Genomic DNA, 20262 nt, shown 5'->3' with positions numbered 1-20262 from the left:
TTTTTCAGGCTATGTCCATAACAAGGAAAGAAATTGGGTTTCTGCATCTAGCCCATGTTCCATATTGGAAGGGGGTTTCAGGCTCTTCCTTCTATTCATAACTGGCAGGAGTAGATGTTGGGATCTTTTCTTGGCCTTGTTGAAGGGTACAGACCAAAAGCAGCATATGCCACAAAAGTCATAATCAAGACACTACAATAAATAAATGTACCCTCACAATGAGCATGGTTCTCAAAATGTGATTCAAGTGTTGCGTTACAGCTCTTACTCAGAACCCTACACTGTGTTCCATCGGGACAATGTGATCCTCAGGTCGCACCCCAACATTTTTTTTTATTATTATTATTATTTTTTTTTTTTTTAAAAGGTGTTCACTGCCCTTCACCTGGAAGAAGAGCTAAGACTCACCTTGTTCCTTCCATGTCCTCATAGCAGAGGAGAGTGTCCCTAATAGATGAGGTGCAACCTTTTCATACGTACCTCGAAAGAACTCACTCCATGTTCCACAAATCACCCCTTGATCGCCATTGGTGGCCAAGATGCAGGAAAATGGACGCAGAGGTCAGTCTTGGGAGATGGGTCATAACCTGCAATCAACATTGCTATCTACTTCTCTGGAAAATGTGTGTGATCAATCCTGCTAAAGGCTTTGTCTGCAGCATTTTCAAGATGCGCCCCTATCAAGAATAAATGTAGAAGCCTGGCATGGATTAGCTCACATGCTTTTGGACTGCATTACGTTCCAAACACTCTCAAGGAGTGATGCACAATTCAGTCAAGGCATCAATTTACTATGTGTAGTATTACATATGAGGCGTGAATCATATATATATGGGTATAAACAGATTTATTAATATATTTAAGTATTGTAATTATATATATATATAAAAAGGGGATATAGCAGGAGTCTCTGAAGGAGGATGCTTCAGTCACTCTAACTGCTTCTTCAGTGCCCCCAGCTTCCTCAACATTCTCCTTCTGGAATCCCTGCAGGTTCTATGCCAATGTATCATCAGATGTTACCATGCTACACATCCCTCTTCTTTCTAGAAAAGTCTTTACTTTCCATAGTCTTTCAAATACATCGGTCTCTGGTACTTCCTTCCAAACTTTGATGCTGGCATATTCATCACAGTTGGCACATATATGGAATTTACTGGTAAGGAACATTTCTGATTCTCTCTGTTTACACCAACATCACTTTTTTCCACGTTCTCACTGGTAGTCTTACTCATTATTTTCATAACTCTACCATTATTCCATACTCTTCCATCACTTGTCCGTACAGCATGTTTAAACACTTCTATAACTTGGATAGGATCAGACCATCTCATCCCTTTCACTCTCAGTGCTTCTGGCAGCTTTACTCTCACACAACACCCCACCTCCATTGTTTCATTACCCTTAAACCTTTTCTTATCATGCCATGCTTTATTCCTATTTTGTCTCTGTCTGATCATATCAACGGCATTACTGGTTGTCACTCCCATTTTTACCACCTCACTCATCCATCCAGGACACAACTTGGTGATTGCCTTTCTACCTCTGCTTAGTTCAAATGGTGATACAGCATAATGGGGTTCTTTAATGTAGGCAGGGACCAGTCAGGAGACAGGCAGGTACAAATGGAAGTAGGCTTTATTAGTTTCAGGGTACAGTTATGAAGAGGGAGTAGGAGCTATAAGGTATACATCTTACTTCATGTAATCTCCCATCCTGAATCCTTAACTGCCATTCATGGAATACTGAACCAGCAGGGTTCCATGCTTACCTCATACATTCTACTGCCTGCATCAGTGCACTTGATGCAGAGCAGCTACATTCCAACACAAGATACTACACATTCATGGAATACTGAACGCATGTATGAACATGCAGAGTCACAACCCTTCCAATATCTACATGCACCTACTTCATTTTTTCATTTGATGCCTCGATACTTGATACATTTAATATCTCATTGCCATCCTACTCTATAACATACAATAACATACAGCATTGTATTTCATCAATGCATCTAACACATTTGCCTGCCTTTCCCTCCTTTCTTTCACAAGAAAAATAAGGTACTATAAATGTTGTGAAAGGATGACTGAGAAGAGGAGATGTGAAGGGAGTCATTAAGCAAAATTAAGGGCATTAAGGACTGGATTTAAAGGGGGCAGCTAGTGCAGTGCAGAAAGAAAAACTGCTTAAAGTACTGTAGAATAAGGTGTGCATTACTGCTATGAGGAATGGCAGCCAAGAAAATGCAGCAAGTTTTTTCCTGCTATCAGTTTTCAGTAAAATAAAGCACTGCAGAGTACTGTAAAATCAGTTACTAAAAAATAAATGAAACTGATGGTTGAAGTCGTTCGAGCACTATGCTTCAGTGGTGTGTGGAGCAAACTACAGCATGGAGAGAAAGAAAGCACTGCTACTCCACTGTTTGGGACCAGCGGGACAAGAAAAGTTTGAGGACTTGCCGAACTTACCTGATGGTGAAGGGGATATGAATGAGTATGAAAAGTGTATTGCAAAGTTGAACAGACACTATGAAAAGAAGCTGAGTACGATCTTGGAAAGATACAAGTTTGGAAAGAGGTCACAGGAGAGCGGAGAAAGTGTGGAACAGGTCATAACGGTCCTGAGGAAACTAGCGAAGAATTGCAAATTCGGACCACAGCTTGATGAGAGACTTAGAGACCAATTTATGTTGGAGTGCAATAGTGCTAAGATCAGAGAGAGACTGAAGCATAGTGCTCGAACGACTTCAACCATCTCTTCCATGGTATGTTTGGTTCTCCAGCCTCAAGAAGAAACAAGGCTGGGGGTGGTACAGTGTGCATTGACATATTTCCAGTTGCAGGTTGGTCACCTGATCCACTATTGCTAATGATAGCTGCGGCTCCTCTGCACCTTATCGCGGTGCTCTTTTATTTTCACAACACACTATTCCTTGTATGATTGGCGCAACACTTCCTCTATTGTGGTGTACTGTGGTGTTTCATCTGTGACCTTTTATCCAATACAATTCCCTGTAGCTCAGTGTACCAATTCTCTAATGTACATTTGCTGCTATGGACACACTAACAAGGTACTGGGACGAGTAGGAGGAGGAATGGACTACCAGCTCCTCTTTGATAAAATGTTCCTTTTTTTTTTTTTATACTATAATGTCTACGATGACACTTGCTGTTGCCCGTTGCAATGTCTAATCATGAAATGCCCTCCAAGTCGTCGCTTGCACAACTTGTATTCACTTGGATAAACAATTCACCCACTGGAGCAACGGTCGCCGTGAGCTTCCTTTGTTTATCCTGTAGCCACCCGATCCAAGATGGCCGCACGCAAGCACGTCACTACGTTGCGGGTGCTTTCCTGTAACTTGAAGAGACGAGCTCCCTTCCACACGGGAAGCTCGCGGTAAGGTTCAAACAATGCTTAACTTGAGGGCACGGCACGAGGGGCTCGCGCATATGACTAACGGCAGCCGTGAGTTCATTTAAGCACATGTATATAAAACAATAGTTCCTTTCGTTCACGATGCACTTGCTCGGACAGTGTCGTATCAAGTATGCACAATACGGTTCACACTCACCGCCGCAATGATTTCTCAGCTGTTCCTGATCAATATCCGTCGTAATTCATCAGACAGTTCCTCGTCGCCAAATGTAGTATTACATATGAGGCGTGAATCATATATATATGGGTATAAACAGATTTATTAATATATTTAAGTATTGTAATTATATGGGATACATTACTCACCGTAATCGTATTTCTGATGCTTGTATCTGCTTAGATTCACATGCTGTGCATAGGCCGACATCTAGTGGAAGCTGCGGAGTATTATAGTTTGTTTTTCGAAACTCGAAAATGGGCGTCGACACAGGCGTGCCAGTAATACTATCCCTAGTGTGACGTCCACTGTACCCAAGATCCCTCACGCGTCTAGGATCCTCAGATTGTATTTTTTCTGACATGAGGAAGCATGAGGAGTAGCGTGAGTAAGATAATCCAAGCAGATAGACAGAAAGGTAAGACTACAAGCAATCATGCGCCTTCTCTCGGAGGGGAGGAAGGGTGGGTCGCATGTGAATCTAAGCAGATACAAGCATCAGAAATACGATTACGGTGAGTAATGTAGCCCTTCTGAGGCTTGTGGAATCTGCTTAGATCACATGCTGTGCATAGATTAGCGAGCAGTACCAGAAGAAGGAGGTGGGATGTGAGAAGGGTCATGAGCAAACAGGTGTCTTAGAACCGCTTGTCCCACTTGTGTATCTGTCTTGGAATGAGTGTCAATGCAGTAATGCTGAGTAAAAGTGTGAATAGAGCTCCAAGTAGCTGCTTTGCAAATGGTGTCGAGGGGAACATTTGCAATGAAAGCCAGAGTGGCCCCAATGCCTCTAGTAGAGTGGGCTCTTGGCGTAAAAGGCAGAGTTTTTTCAGAAAGAGAGTAACACAGCTGTATACAGTTGATAATCCACTTCGAGATAGCGCCTTTAGAGACGCGATCTCCCTCTCTGCCTGTAGCTACGGAGACAAACAGTTGATCTGTTTTCCTTAGCGGTCTGGTTTTATTTACATAGTAGAGGACCGCCCTACGCACATCTAGGGTGTGTAGTTTCACCTCAGCCGAGCTTTGCGGGTTCTGGAAGAAAGCCGGAAGCTCGATGGACTGGTTTACATGGAACTTTGATATACATTTTGGTGAGAACCTAGGGTGTGTGCGTAAAACCAGTTTGTCTTTGTGGATAGTAAAGAAAGGATCCTGCACTGACAGAGCCTGAATTTCACTGACCCTTCTTATAGAGGTAATGGCTACTAAGAAGGCCGTTTTATAAGTCAGGTGTTTGAGACTACTTTTATGCATGGGTTTGAAAGGGGGGCCCATGAGCTTAGCTAGCACCACATTAAGGTCCCATCCTGGCGGTGGGTTCGAAATAGGAGGGTGAAGTCTCTTTACTCCTTCCATGACGGCTTTAACTACTGGTACTTTCCACCACGACACCCTGTTATGGGATGTGGTGTAAGCCGAGAGGGCTGCCAGGTGTACTTTCAGAGAGTTAAAAACCAATCCTGCATCCAGCAGGTGGAGCATGTATGTCACAATGTTGGAAGGAGTGCAATCAACAGGGTTGATTTGTTTATTCTGGCACCAAATAACCAATCTCTTCCACTTGTCAAAGTAACAGTGCCTTGTGTTTGGTTTCCTGGATTCTTTTAGGATGTCCATACACCTCTGTGGTAAATTGAGATGTCCAAACTATGACCTCAGGAGCCATGCTGCCAGGTTCATTGAGTTGGGTTGCTGGTGCACTGTTTGACCTTGTTGCTGGGACAGTAGGTTGTACCAGGCTGGAAGTTTGATGGGCTCGCACACCGCCATCCTGCGTAGGTGTGGAAACCATGGTTGTCTCGCCCACATGGGAGCAACTAGGATGAGCGTCATCGATTCCTTGTTCATCTTGTACACCACCTTCCTGATGAGAGGAGTTGGTGGAAAAGCGTACGCAAACATCCCTGACCAGTTCATCCACAGGGCGTTCCCTTGGGAGTCTGGCTGGGGGAACCTGGATGCAAATCCTGGGCATTGTTTGTTTTCGCTTGTGGCGAATAAGTCTATAGTGGGGAAACCCCACTGAAAGAAGAGATCTCCTACGATCTTTCTGTGAAGGACCCATTTGTGTTCTTCTGGGAGGGAGTTTCTGCTTAGAGCATCCGCTAGGGAATTGAGCTCCCCTGGAACATGTTGCGATGACAGGAAGATGTTCCGTCTGAGTGCCCATATCCAGATTTTCTGGGCAAGCTTGGACAGATTTGGCGAACGAGTCCCTCCTTGCTTGTTCAGATAGAACATGGCTGTCGTGCTGTCCGTCCGGATCTGCACCGACAAGTTTAGTAGATGGGGCTCGAACGCCCGAAGCGCTCTGAATACTGCCAGAAGCTCTAGCAGGTTTATGTGGTTCTTGGCTACTGAGTGAGACCAGAGAACCTGAGCTGTGTGGTGGAGATGGTGAGCTCCCCACCCAGTCAGGCATGCATCTGTAGTCACCACTGCCTGTACTTCGGGATCGTAAAAGGGTTTTCCCCTTGCGAGATTCTCTCTTGTCCACCAGTGTAGGCTCTGTACAAGTGTTGGCGAAACGACCACTAGATCGTCCCACTGACCACTTGCCTGAGACCACTGTTTCGCCAACCATTCCTGCATGGGACGCATGCGCAGTCGCGCGTGGGGGACCAGGTAAATGCATGACGCCATCATGCCCAGTAACCGCATTGCTTTGCGTACCGTTATTTGTTGACCGGACTGATAATGTGGAATTTGCAGTAGTATATTCCGAATTCTCTCTTCCGAGGGGAAGGTCAACCCTTTCTGAGTATCTAGGATTGCTCCTAGGAACTGTTTTGAGGTGCTTGGCACCAGGCTTGACTTCTTCTCGTTGATTGAGAAGCCTAATTCGTGGAGGAGGTCGATAGTCCTTTGAATGTTTGTCCTGCAAATTCCTGGGGTTTCCCCCGTTATGAGCCAGTCGTCCAGATAAGGGTACACTGGGATTGCCTCCCTGCGTAGGTGTGCAGCTGCCACCGCCAGTACCTTGGTGAATACCCTTGGTGCTGAAGCTATCCCGAAGGGCAGTACCTTGAATTGGTAGTGGCGACTGTCCACCTTGAAGCGCAAGTACTTTCTGTGCGCCGGGAGCATGGAAATATGAAAATAAGCATCTTTCATATCCAAGGTTGCCATGTAATCCCCCTTTTTTAGGAGTGGGATTACCTCTTGTAGCGTGGTCATACGGAATTTTTGGGGCTTGACATACTTGTTGGCAGGCCGTAAGTCCAATACTGGGAGCATTGTCAAATCTTTCTTTGGCACAAGGAAGTAAGTTGAATAGATACCCTTGTTTACCGGGTGTCCTGGGACGAGTTCTATCGCGTCCTTTTCTAGCAGAATGGCGATCTCCTCGAGAAGGATCTTCTGATGTTCTAAGGAGTGTACTCTTTGTCGTGGAGGATGGTTCCGGGGACGCTGCAGTAATTCTATACAATATCCTGTGGACACTGTTGACAGCACCCATCTGTCTGAGGTGTTCCCTTCCCAAGCCTGGGTGAAGTTGGAAATGCGTCCCCCTACTGGGGTTGCGTGAGAAGGGACCCTGAACTGAGCGTCACTGCTTTGGTGGAGGCGTGCCACCTCCCTTGTTGGGGCTGCCTCTGCCACTCCCACGACCTCTTTTGTTACCCCTGCCGTAACTTTGGGTAGACTGCTGGCTGTTGTTCCACTGTGTACCCTGTCCCTGGGCATAGTTGCCTCTTTGTGAATTTTGGCCGCGTGGGCGACGAAAATTACTGTTCCCCCTCTGGTTAGGGGGTTTGTTGGTTAGTTGGCCAAGGGATTTCAGTGTTTCGTATTCGTCCTTGGCGTTTTTCAGTGCGTCTTCGACCGCTTTCCCAAACAATAGATCGGGTTCCACCGGCTTGTCTATTAATGAAGCCTGAGTTTCTGTTTTGAACCCCGACTGCCGTAACCACGCATGTCTTTTGATAACAGTACCTTCTGCTATCAATCTCCCTGCGTTGTCCGCGGCGTCGAAAGTTGCTTTCAATATGCAACCAGACACGGCTCTCCCTTCTGCCGAGATCCGAGCCAATTGGCCCTTTAACGGTTCAGGAGCAGAGGCTATGAGTGCCGCGACCTCTTCCCATTGATGGCAGTTGTAGCTGGCCAACAGGGTGGTGGAGTTAGCAATCCTTGTTTGGTAGGCGGACGTTGAGGCTACCTTCCTGCCAAACCCGTAAAGTTTCTTGCTCTCCTTGTCGGGAGGAGCTTCTGACGAAGATAAGGGTGTTCCAGCCCTCTTCCGAGTGTTGGTAACAAGTAGGGAGTCTGGTTTAAGATGTCCTCTTATATAGAGAGGGTCAGACTGGCTGCCCGGAAAAGTTTTTCGACCCTGGGGTTGACTGCTCTGGTGAGGTTTGGGTTCACCAGGGACAGATCTATTCTTCGTTGGATGGATTTAAGGATAGGGATGGTCTGAGCGACTGGCCTCCTCTCTCCCACCAACTCTTCTGCGAAGTCCCTTTCCTCCTGTACACCGTGGGTGTCGATGTGAAAATGTTCTGCCGCGCGAGCGAGAACCTCATTAAGGAGGGGCTGGTTATCGACTGGCGAGTCGGTAATTGGGGCTTCGTTCTCTACCAGGGAATCTACTCTGTAAATTTCCTGCTCATCTTCTCCCTCCTCCTGGTCCTCATCATCCGCATAGTATTCCGTCCCTGTTTGTTCCTCCATAATTTCAAACTCCTGGTCCCCCTCAGGGAAAGGCTCTCCTTGGTACCTGGGGTGTGGAGTAGAGTATGGAGTAGAGTAAGGCTGCACCTCAAAGGGTTCAGGTCTTTCAAACCGGGCCTTTTTACTTAGGGGGATAGGATCAGTGGAACCTGAGGGTGTGCCCCCTGAGGGTTATACGAGAGGAAATGCTCTGGATTTTTGTCGTAAAAATCTGCCAAGGAAGACATCCTTGACATGACCCTGTCTATGTCTTCACTGGACCATTCTTTGGAACAGGGGATGAGTTTAGTAGGCAATTTAGGGGACTTATCAAGGGTACCCTTGCTGGATGTTGATCTCCCAGTAGACTTGTATTTGTCTGTCTGCTTCGGGGGGAAGGATGGTCTTACAGGAGTGGAAGAATGTGCTTTCTGCTGTTTCCCCCCCTCCCCGTGCGTGGAAAAATATTTTCCCTGTCCCTTGGAGGCCCCGGAGACTTTCGACGCCTGGCGTCGAGGATCGGAAGAGGTATCTGTGTTTTTCGAGCGTGGGGCCTCGCTGGTGTTAACTGCGGGCTCCGTCTCTTGGAGCGCGGCCTGGGGGTGGAAGTCGTCTTCGTCCTCCGACGATCGAACTTCTGTTAGTCTAGGGAGCGAGGCACTCTTGGCAAGAGTGGATGATTGCCTTGCGTCATGAGGCGATCTCGATCGAGAGCGCCCAGAGGACACCGAGTCGGACCGTTCTATCTGTGCCTCTTTCCGAGAAGTCGACGTCGTCGAGGTTCGGTTGGACTTAGTGTGCTTAGTGTGTGTAGGGTGTGTAGCGCTTGCGTCGCCGGGGGTCTTCCCCATAGCCGCCCTGCCAGACGACCTTCCGAGGTCGGGGACCTGCGCTCGGCTGTCTTTCGACGCAGTAATGCCCTCGCCGTCCGAAAGTACGGCGTCGCTGCCATCGCTGAAGGCGCCCTCCGCTGCCATGGCCGCCTGCCTGGCGTGGTGGGCCCAACGCTTTGTCGAACGGTCCTTAAGTGTCTTAGGTTTAAACCTACTACACGCTGTGCAGTTCGCTTCGGGGTGGTCCCTCGGCAAGCAGAGATTGCACGTGGCGTGCCTGTCGACCCAAGGGTATTTGCGGTTGCACTTGGGGCAGAATTGGAAAGGGGTACCCTCCATACGCACCTTGGGGCAGCAGGCTGGTAAGTGTAGGAAATATATAAGGTGTACCTATATACCAAGAGTGAAGAGTATGTACCACCCCCCACTCTCCCTACTTGCAGGGCCGAGGCCAGCGGCCTACCAGGCCCGGGCCGAGGCCAGCGGCCTTCCGAGGCCCAGATCCGTCGTGCAGCAGCCGACGGTCGATGTTTTCTCCAGCCGTCGTCGAGTGTCGAGGGTCGACGTTGGGGTGGGGAAGGATGTCAATAAAGAATTATAAATTTAGATTATTAGCAAAAGTATGGCTAAGGCCAGGGGACTCCGCAAAATGCTTCCGACCAGTATGGCGGAAAAAAACAATCTGAGGATCCTAGACGCGTGAGGGATCTTGGGTACAGTGGACGTCACACTAGGGATAGTATTACTGGCACGCCTGTGTCGACGCCCATTTTCGAGTTTCGAAAAACAAACTGTAATACTCCGCAGCTTCCACTAGATGTCGGCCTATGCACAGCATGTGATCTAAGCAGATTCCACAAGCCTCAGAAATATATATATATATATAAAAAGGGGATATAGCAGGAGTCTCTGAAGGAGGATGCTTCACTCTCTCTAACTGCTTCTTCAGTGCCCCCAGCTTCCTCAACATTCTCCTTCTGGAATCCCTGCAGGTTCTATGCCAATGTATCATCAGATGTTACCATGCTACACAACGCACAATTGCTGTGGTTTCCCAATGCACTTTTATCCCTTTTCACATCAAACCGGTCTTAAATTATGTATTCTGGGGATTTTTCTTAGGCTGTATTTTTAGGGTCCAGATATAACAACCCACTTGGTTTACTCAGTATTTCCTTTGTGTTCGACTCTGCAAGTTAACAGGAAGGCTGAGGAATGAACACCTCTCCAAAGGATGTGAACTGGTTTAAAGGTAAAGAAACCCTTTTGATAAATACACAATAAGGGAATAGTGTGAAAAGGCTAGCTTTCTGGCCTTGTCAGGAAGGGGTAAGAGCCCTTTTCAATCATACTCGAGGCTTAAGCCAGGGAGTGTACCAGAACCCTGTCTCAGGAAGACAATCCCATTAGATGTCTGTTTCCCCATCCCATCCCTGTGCCAGTATATACATGTGCAGACCCCTCTCGGCAGCCATGCCTCTCATAATCAAACCTTGCCAGTGTTTTCATTCCCTTTCACAATTACCCAGGCCAGTGCATAAGTCAAAAGTGAAGGAGAAGCGGGATCCACAGCCCAGACCCTAAAACAGAGCAGAGAGGAAGTGCCGAGGAGAGAGGACACTGCCCAGTTGATACTAAGCAGCATTAGTCCCTCATCGGCTGAAGGAGATTCCTACCCCACCTGTGCAAACTACAACATATCGGTTCGCTCTGTGGAGCAGAATGAATCCGCTGGGGAGCCCTCATGCTCTATGTGAGAGCCCCCTCAGACCACCAGGGACACGGGTGAGGGGATTGAGAATCCACCTTCCCCCAAGCCACTTACAAAAGACTCAAGATAGGCATAAATGTTGGACTTTCCCGGTTGGTACCAACAACGTTTGGCAAGCCCGCGCATAGAAAGCATGCCTCTATGCCCATGAACGGTAGGCGCAGTAGAAATATATAAATAAAGTGAGCAGGGCTATGTCCCCTAATGTTATGTGCTTTTCTCATGTAGACCCGCCATGCAAGGGGGAAACGGGACCTAATTGGCCATGGACAGATATCCAGGCATGAAGTTAGTTTGAGAAGGCAGAACACTTTTAAAGTTCCTGGCTTAGACAGCGCCCCGATCGATTTATTTTGCTCGCACCGGGAACTATGGTCTCCTTTTCTAGTAGAGGTTATCACTATTTTCTCCACCGTTCATATTCCGTCAAGTTGACACCATTTACAAAATGGGAAACAAGCCCTTTCACTTCACCCTCCTACCGCCCTGTAACTTTAATTAATGGAAAGGCCTACTTTTGAAATACTTGGGGGAATATGTTGAAGACAGCAGTATTCTCTGTGATACCCAGTTGGCTTTTAGGTCGGGTACAGGGACTAAACATCAGTGCTTTAATTTATACTTAATTTTAGCTAAATATACTGTTTTGAGGTTTCCCGTCTACGTGTCCTTTATCTCATCTCTGCCTTTGCCCACATAGACAGGAGACTTCTTTGGGAAACCCTTGATCTGATGGGGGTTTCCAAACCTTTGACTCGTATGCTGGAGGAGTTATATTTGTTTTAAGATGCAGTATATGCTGGCATATGATACATTCCTGAGCCCTTGTTAATGGCCCTCTCTCTGCTTGGGCCGATAATGAAGGCTTCTACAATTAGTTAAGCAGCAGCAGAAGGATCCAAGTTTGTACTTTTTTACATGCTCTTTCCATTCTGCAAGCATGCAGTTTATAAGCTAGTTACGCAGGGCATCCTGTCTATGGTAAACTTTACTATGAACTAGATGAGTGGTTATTCTGACAAATGTGCTTATGAATGAATATACATTCACCCCGTATCCGGGGTGAACAGGGCTGGTAATACACCTGCCCACCCGAGTCTCGGCAAGGGTTCAGGGCCATAACCAGTCCTGTATTCCCCAGACAAGAGGGTGAATATTCACACTCTTGGGTACCCTTTGGGGTGCGAACATTGGCAAAGGTGGTCTTTCCTAAGATGGGAGAAGGGCTCTGTGCGTATTGTGGGAGCCCGTTTTTTTGGTTTGGAAAAGAAAAGCAAGATGGCTGCAGCAATATTAAAAAGAAAAAGGGGCCGCGCAGGTGGTGGTTCGATTCGTGGATGACATGAAGAATGGACGGGAAGCAGAGGCTCAGGCAAATTATTATTATTTTTTTTAAAAAAAACATGTTGGCCCCCAGGAAAGAGCCGTGGGTGGCTGCTGGACCACAGACGGACACTGGCCGTTTTGCCCCCCTTTCCGACCACCAGACTGGCTCAGCGCCCCTTTCCGAGGTACAAATTTTAAGTAAACAGCAAGGCATTTGTTATTAGGACAACTCCAATTTACTTTCAGAAAATACTGGCTGAAACCAATTCTACTGATCTTTAGCATCAAACAATTGCTCAACACATGCTACTTATGTCATTAATCATGCAATACAATCTGCCATCCATTATATGTGTCTTTTTCTTACATACAAGAGAATAGACTAGATTAAGGAGATTATTTTTTAGGCTAGTACAATATCCAATACTTATGGCAATGCTGTTTCTGTGATCAATGAATTGCTACTGCATATCCAATACTTATGGCAATGCTGTTTCTGTGATCAATGAATCGCTACTGCCCTTCCATGCTTTAAGATTGCTGTAATAGTTTATTCATTATGGACTGCAAGTGTGCTTTTACAAATCTAAATGGTTTTACGAGCTTTACCCATTCATGTTCAGGCTTTTTTCCATTGTGCAAACAGGTTTTATTTTATCCGTATGGTGAATACACCATTAGGTTTATTAGCCAAAGGTTGTCTGGGTACATTCCAGTGTTATTGGAAGTGGAAGCCATTCCACTCTGTAATCACGGTTTCACGATTACTGCAAAAAAAGGGGGTTACTTGAACAGATTATAATGAGAATCATTTTTTTTATAACGTTCTTAATACCAAAGGTTTCCAAGCACGGACGTGTTGCTCTGCGTCGTCTTTTTTCAGAGACGAGCGCGTTGCCACGGAGCTACACTACCCGTGTATAGATCTCCCCCTTTGTAGCATCCGCCCTCTCAGAGCCTACAAACATTCCACAAAAAGCCCTTCTCTCGTTTATGCTCAGCAATGACTTTTCCACAATTGCCAAGTCTCGACGTGCCACGTGCACACGTGGGTCCAAGCTGTCGAAGGTGTGTAAGAAATTCAGCCTCAGCATTCAGTGTCACTTGGACCAAGATTCAGCTGTTCACCAACATTCTTCTAGGATTACCAGGTTACATCCACATAGTTAAAAGTCCGCATTTCTCCAATACAGATGAATTAATTCAGAAATGTTTCTTCTACATTATGAACTCAAACTTGTTAATACCGTTCCATTTTCTGGCTTTAATCATTTATTACCAAAGTTGTGCAATGCTTATAAAAAATAAGAGGGAAAAAGGTATCTTTGGCCTAACACACAAGACAGTGAGCTTATTAGTAGACTATTTTACTGCCTACTAGGTAAATATAGTCAGTAAACACACTATTCAGTACACGTGTAAATCCCGCACACACTGACAACACATTTCTTGATCTTACCTGTGTGACAAAATGAGAATAAGGCAGAAAGAGCTGCTCCAAGATGTACAGTACGGTGAAGAAGGCCCCAAGCTTCTGCCTCAGGCCAGGACTGCTCCCTGCTGTGCCCCCATCTGTGCCTTCGGCATGGCTGCCATCTTTGGCCTTAGTCCTGGTCTTCTGCGTTCGAATAGGAGTGGCATAAACACAATCCTGACTCCTTTGGGGCACCTCCACTGGTGGCAAAACACTCCTCAGCAGACGTGGGAGCTTTGTCACCAGACGCCGCGGCCAGTCTGGGTAGCAGAAGAGTGGGCTGGTAGCCAGCATAGTGTATGAGAACATTCCTGGAAAGGAGACACGTGTTACCTGAAGCACCAAGATGTAAATAGAGGGTAGAGCTACTATGCAAGGGAGGATCTGAAAAGCTGTGGAGTGAGTGTGTGTGCGTATCATGGAGAGCCATCAGCCTGGGTAATTGAGAGCAGTATGGCAGGGAAGTGATCACAGTATGTGTGGGATGGAAGCAATGTGTCCTGGAGTTAGCTGTGCGCGACAGCGAGCCGCATGCCCTTGGGAGGCAGATTGCCCCTTCTTACCAATACTGAAGAGCTGAGAGTTCATGCAGTGGAAGTAGGAGACAAAGAAGAGGGCCAAAGGCCGAGTCAGGTCGAAGAAGAGCAGGTATCCTGCCGTCAGGTCCAGGGTCAGCCCAGCACCATGCACTACCAGCAGGTTTGTCATCTCGTCGGAGAGGACCAACCTAAGAGAGAGAGAACCAGTCAGTCACTAGACCCCCTCCCCATGACATACTGCACAAGTGCAATAAACAATTTAAATGATGCATGTACTCCACTGCATGAAAGTGCTTTTATCACCACAAAAGTCATCTATCCAGCTGCAGAGGAGCAATGTCAAGCACTTGACACCAGCAAGAAAATCTAGGCCAACATCTGATGTACAATGGTTTGCTACAATACAAATATCCATTATCTTCCAGCCCAATGCAGAGCCTTTTTAGAGCAGCATACACTCCGACTGATCAGTTGGCAATCCCCCAATGTAATGTTTACTCATATTTTGTAATTCACACAGCCAACCTTGTTTTGTGAGGTTATCAACACTAGGCTGCCATTGTTAACGCACATGTGAACCATGGTATTAGACTACTGTACAGAAGTTCCGGTTTCTGGCTTTAAACTTACATTGCAATCCATTAATAAAAATGTCGTTTTTGTTGTGCTTTTTATTCATAAATACAGTTCATAAATCTGTACAATCTCTCCAAACTATGTCCCAACAAGCAGAGAAGTCAAGGGTCAGTTTACATAATATTTATTATCAGTATGCGTCTACATAAATAATTGCTTGCATTCATCTATTCAAGTTATTGCTCCGAATTTAGCCTTCTGCAATCCTCCAAACTCAGTATGCCGTCCAAGTATAAGTAGGTATGTTTGCCTCTAACTGCTTGTCCTCTTAGAGCACAATCCTGGGAACATATGATAGATAAGCAAGCATGCTTTTGTACTTTGCCTCTGCAGGGGACTTCTCCAAGTTTGGGAAAGCAAGAATGGCTGCTGTTGTGAACCATGTCCATTGTGAGGTCTTACTGTAGGTCTTTCCTTGGTGCAATGAGTAATCGTAGTGCGGGTGGACTAGCACGTGTGCTGCCCTTTGTTCGGTTCCAAGTGTCATCTTATTGTGGAGAGACGAGTGGATCTGTTAATTTTTACTATATTCCGGAAGCAGTTTCAGTGAGGTTAGGCTGACATATCGTTTATACTTTGTCTGGTACCTAAGTGAGGATAGGCTAGAGATGTGCATGGAAGCTATCAGAGGTTATCAAAAGTTGGGGTTTACAGAAGATTAAAATCGGTGCAACGTTTTAGTAAAGATTACTACAGTGTCCAAATGAAGCAGAAAGTTATGTAACACTACACAGCAGCATCGCATCAACAACGATACATATAAAATACATGCATCAGTATTTGATCCCACTTTAAACATCAAAAGGACAGTTACTCCAAGTAAGATTTGCAAGAACGGGATATTCCTTAACCTACTTCACTGATCCACACTTCTGGCCTTATGGCAATGTATCCCTTATCCAGGACTTAAGTTCTCACTGTAAAAGGGATCTACTCCACTTCGAATCCTCCCAGAGCAATCATCTGGATGTGATACCATTTCAAAATCCACATCCTGTTTCGGGTGACCCTTGTCGTTTCCATGACATCAGGGCAACAACCTCAACTGTCTGATGGAAAGATAACATTTGGCAGAACTCATGCAGGTTTTACGAAATTAGAGTTTAAACCACAAACTCTTTAAGCTTAAAAAGTATTAAGATAGGAGGCGTTTAAAAAAGTAAGCAATTTTTGTAGCATGGATGATTGACACTACGTAACTGTCAGCAACATTCCCTACAAACATGTAAACATTTTCCAAAGTTTGACAAAAACATGTGTATGTGTGACCCCCAGACCTGGGTGTTGAAAGACTTTAAAAAACACTCTTGGATTTAACACCATATTCGGATATCTTTGGCCGATATCACGATAGGCAAGATTCACACCCTCCAGGTGTTGAGTGAGTGCCAACATTTGCTAATTCTAGAATGTGCTCTATATGACATTCCTACCTTCACATCCAGAACTTGGCCATTGCTTGTGACTAAAGACCCTGTATTCAGCCGAGTAAGGTTTTTAAAGCCACAGGGTACAGAAAGTAGATTTGTAAATTTCCATCAGATTTTACGGATGCAAAGCATAGCATGTCAGGCAAGCGTTGCACAAACTGTACGTTTTTGTTGTCTTCAATGGGCAAAGATTGTGTTCAGTGCTTGCTTACAGATCATGAGCTTGCCAACATCTATTAGGACGTGTCTGACCAAGACTGCTAGCCAGAGCAAAGAGGGAGATAGCTGGGTATCCTTTAATAAACCAGATGAAGAAAACAATGAACTTAAAGCATGCGAGCATCCAACAATGTAAACTTCATAATGTACTTTACCTCCTCCATTATTTGACAAACTACATCTCAAACCCTAAAAAAGAGTTGCGATTTAGTCCAGTTGATCATTTGTTCCCTTAGCCCATTAGAAACCGCTTCCCAATGGCAAGAGTGAAATACAGCTCTGTGCGGACCACAAGAGAGGGGTACATACAGTGAACACTTGCGTTGGGACCGACTCTCACAAGCAAACCTCACATGCATTTTTACTCTGTAGGAATCCAGCCTCCCCATGTTGACTCAGCAGCTTGCTTTGCATGGCAGGAGCCGAAGGCTCCACTGTGGAGCTCAAGTAGCAATAATGCATTTCTGCCAGAAGTCGAGATGACAGATCAGGGTTTCAAACTGTCTGATCACCAGAAGATGAATCAATATGGCCAATCACAGAAAGGAAAGAAATTAAAACCTGCAGCTAGGAAGCCTTAAAGGAGAGCAGGGCATGCTTAAGCAGAGCCACAGGAACTGGAGCAGAGCTGTTCCCTCATCTTACAGTGAGCAAGGTAAGAGGCCCAAATCAGATGTACCCTCGCACTGAGGTGGTAGCAGGAGATTTGCAGACACCACTAAATATCGAAGAACTGCGAAGAACACCTGACGGGTGCAATGTGATGTCATAAGGAGAAGATACAATGATGCACTGAAACGATAGAAGAATACCTAAAGAGCGAAGATATAACTGAAGCAATGTAACACACACAAGTAAGAAGAAATCATATATACAAAGAAGATAAGCAACCAGAGGAATAATACATGTATATACACAGAAATGCAAGGAAGATGAGTCATAAAGAAGCTTGCTGCAGTAGAAAATACAACACAGGTAAAGCGGGCATGTTGAAAAGATGGACGTCGGCTCTCAATGACAGTAAGTGAAAAGCCAGAAGGAGAAAGATCAGGGCTGCAGAGCTGACAGAAACTGGAAATACAAATTTGTGCATGAACAAAGAATAGCTGTTAGCCAAAGATGCCACAGCAAGAAGTAACAAAAAGGAACAAGGTGGGTGTCAATGTGGATAAGCAACGTACCCAGGACATATTTCCCTTAGATTAAGCAAATGAGCAAATATTTGCAAAGGAACAAGTTACTTACCTGTAACTGTTCTCCAGCATGGGTCTGGCATGGATTCACATGCTCATAAATATTCCCCATCGTCAGGCTGGGAATCCTCGGTAAAGAAAAAATCAGTATCAGTTTCGTTTCTGATCTGTCTTTCTTAGTAGTAACCAATCACTGATCTCTGGGTCATACTGCCCCCAGCCAATGACTGCCCTCTCCCTAAACCCCGCCTCCAGCAGCCATCCTCAGATTTGGTAGCACGCCAAGTGGCAGTATGACCAAGTGAAGAGCCGTAGAGGGGTAGGTGGGAGGGTTCGCATGTGAATCCATGCCAGACCCATGCTGGAGAACAACAGTTACAGGTAAGTAACTTGTTCCTTCTCCAGCATGGGGTCTGGCATGGATTCACATGCTCATGAATAAAAGAATACATAGCAGTATACACATGCACAACCACGGGAGGTGGCAACAGGCTCAACATTAAGCAATACAACATCTCAACATTAAGCATCTCTTACCTCCTCACCAGGCTCACCTTAAGTGAACAGGTTGCGCAGCACTGCTTGGCCGACCCTGGACTCCTCCCTGGAGTCCCGATCGACGCAGTAGAATCTTGTGAAGGTGTGCGTCGACCTCCACGTAGCAGCCCTACAGATGTCCAGCAGGGGTACACCAGACAGGAACGCCGTGGTAGCAGCGATCGCTCTGGTCGAATGGGCTCTCGGACGGTCGGGCAGCGTCGGTTTGCCAACCGGTGACAATGCATGATGCAGCCGGAGAGCAATCTGGAAATGGAAGTTTTCAAGAGAGCCTTCCCTTGATTCACAGCCCCAAAGTTCACGAATAGATGTGACATCTTCCGAAAACTCTTCGTGCGGTCCACGTAGAACTTCAGCGCTCTAGCTACATCCAGCGAGTGCAAAGTCCTCTCGGCCGGCGTCGAAGGCGACGGGAAGAAAACTGGTAACACCAAGGGCTCGTTGAGGTGGAAGTCCGACGGCACCTTGGGCATGAAGGAGGGGTGTGTCCTAAGCACTACCCTTGTGTCATGAAAAGTCAAGTATGGAGGCTTGCAAGATAGGGCCTGAATCTCTCCCACTCAACGTGCAGAGGTGATGGCCACGAGGAACGCTGTATTCCATGACAGGAACTTCAAGGGCGCCGAGTGCATAGGCTCGAATGGGGCTCCCATGAGCCTGGTCAGCACCACATTAAGTTCCCACGCCGGGGCAGGAGCCTTCACCGGCGGGAATGAACGGAATAGTCCCTTCATAAATTCCTTTACCAGGCGATGAGACCACAAGGACGCCCGTCCCGTAGTCCTGGTATATCGGGAGATGGTAGCCAGATGTATTTTTATGGAGGTGTGAGCCAGTCCAGCTTTGGCCAGCGACAGTAAGTACGGCAGCACTTGAGGGGCCGTAATCCGCAGAGGGTTAATCTTCTGTGCACGGCACCAGACAGAAAACCTCTTCCATTTATGACCGTAACAATTGAGAGTTGAGGACGCCCTGGCTTTTGCAAGAACCTCTCTGCAATCAGCCGGGATATCGTACCCTCCAAACTCTAGCGCTGCAGGAGCCAGCCCTGCAAGTTCAGCGACTGTGGGTCGTGGTGTAGAATGGCGCCTCCTTCTCTGGAGAGAAGATCTGCGTCCGCCGGCAGCCTGACTGGCGGGGACGTTGACAAGTCCAGAAGGTCTGGGAACCAGATCTGCCTCGGCCACGCCGATGCGACGAGGATCATCCTGCACCTGGACATCTTGAGCTGGCTGATGAGGCGGAGCAGCAACGGCAACGGAGGGAACGCGTAAAGAAACAGGCCGTCCCACGGGAACGAGAAAGCATCGCCCATGCTCCTCGGCTGTGGGAACCTGCTGGCGAACCTCTGGCACTTGGAGTTCGTCGCCATCGTGAACAGGTCGATCTGGGGTTTGCCCGATCGTTGGAAGAGTCGATCCACTTGATCCTGGTGCAGTTCCCACTCGTGGCACGAGCGCAGCTCCCTGCTGAGTGAGTCGGCAATGGTGTTTTTTATTCCTGCCAGGTGGAAGGGAACCAGAAACATCCCCTGGGCGACGGCCCAGTGCCACAGAACCTGGGCCTCCTTGGATAGGGCTGGGGATCTGGTGCCTCCCTGCTTCCGTATGTAGAACATCGTGATGGTGTTGTCGGTGAAGATCCTCACCACCTTGTCCTTGAGGGACGGGAGGAACGACTTGCACTGCACGGAGCTCCAAGATGTTGATGTGAAGAGACCTCTCCTCCGGGAGCCAAAGGCCTCTTGCGTGGAGATCTCCGGTGTGGCCCCCCCAACCCTCCAGAGAGGCGTCCGTAGTCACCGTCTCCTGAAACGCCGGGGTTTGAAAGTCCGTGCCCGTCGTGAGGTGAGCCTGGGTGCCCCACCATAGGATCGCCCGACGGAATACCTCGTCGAGGGGGATCCTGTCCTCTAAGCAGCCCCCTGCATGAACCCAGCGGGCGTTGAGGAACTCCTGTAGCGGACGCATCCGAAGTCTGCAAAGGGGTACAAGGTAGATGCATGAGGACATCATCCCGAGAAGGG

The 20262-nt window shown here is 47.0% G+C and overlaps 1 protein-coding gene across 3 annotated transcripts in view; it reads right to left on the bottom strand.

The window, feature by feature from the left end:
- The window catches only part of GGCX (gamma-glutamyl carboxylase), a 485190-nt gene that overhangs the window by 267097 nt on the left and 197831 nt on the right, over nucleotides 1-20262 (bottom strand). For all 3 annotated transcript variants that reach the window (XM_069619048.1, XM_069619047.1, XM_069619049.1), the window contains 2 exons: nucleotides 14225-14388; nucleotides 13647-13972 (listed from right to left, as the gene is read on the bottom strand). In XM_069619048.1, the coding sequence (XP_069475149.1) occupies nucleotides 13647-13972; nucleotides 14225-14388 (490 nt within the window). The remainder of the gene's footprint in view (nucleotides 1-13646; nucleotides 13973-14224; nucleotides 14389-20262) is intronic.

This window comes from Ambystoma mexicanum, chromosome 10 (assembly GCF_040938575.1).
Source record: "Ambystoma mexicanum isolate Mex_15411 chromosome 10, UKY_AmexF1_1, whole genome shotgun sequence".
Taxonomy (NCBI): Eukaryota; Metazoa; Chordata; class Amphibia; order Caudata; family Ambystomatidae; genus Ambystoma; species Ambystoma mexicanum.
This window is presented reverse-complemented; position numbering and strand designations above follow the sequence as displayed.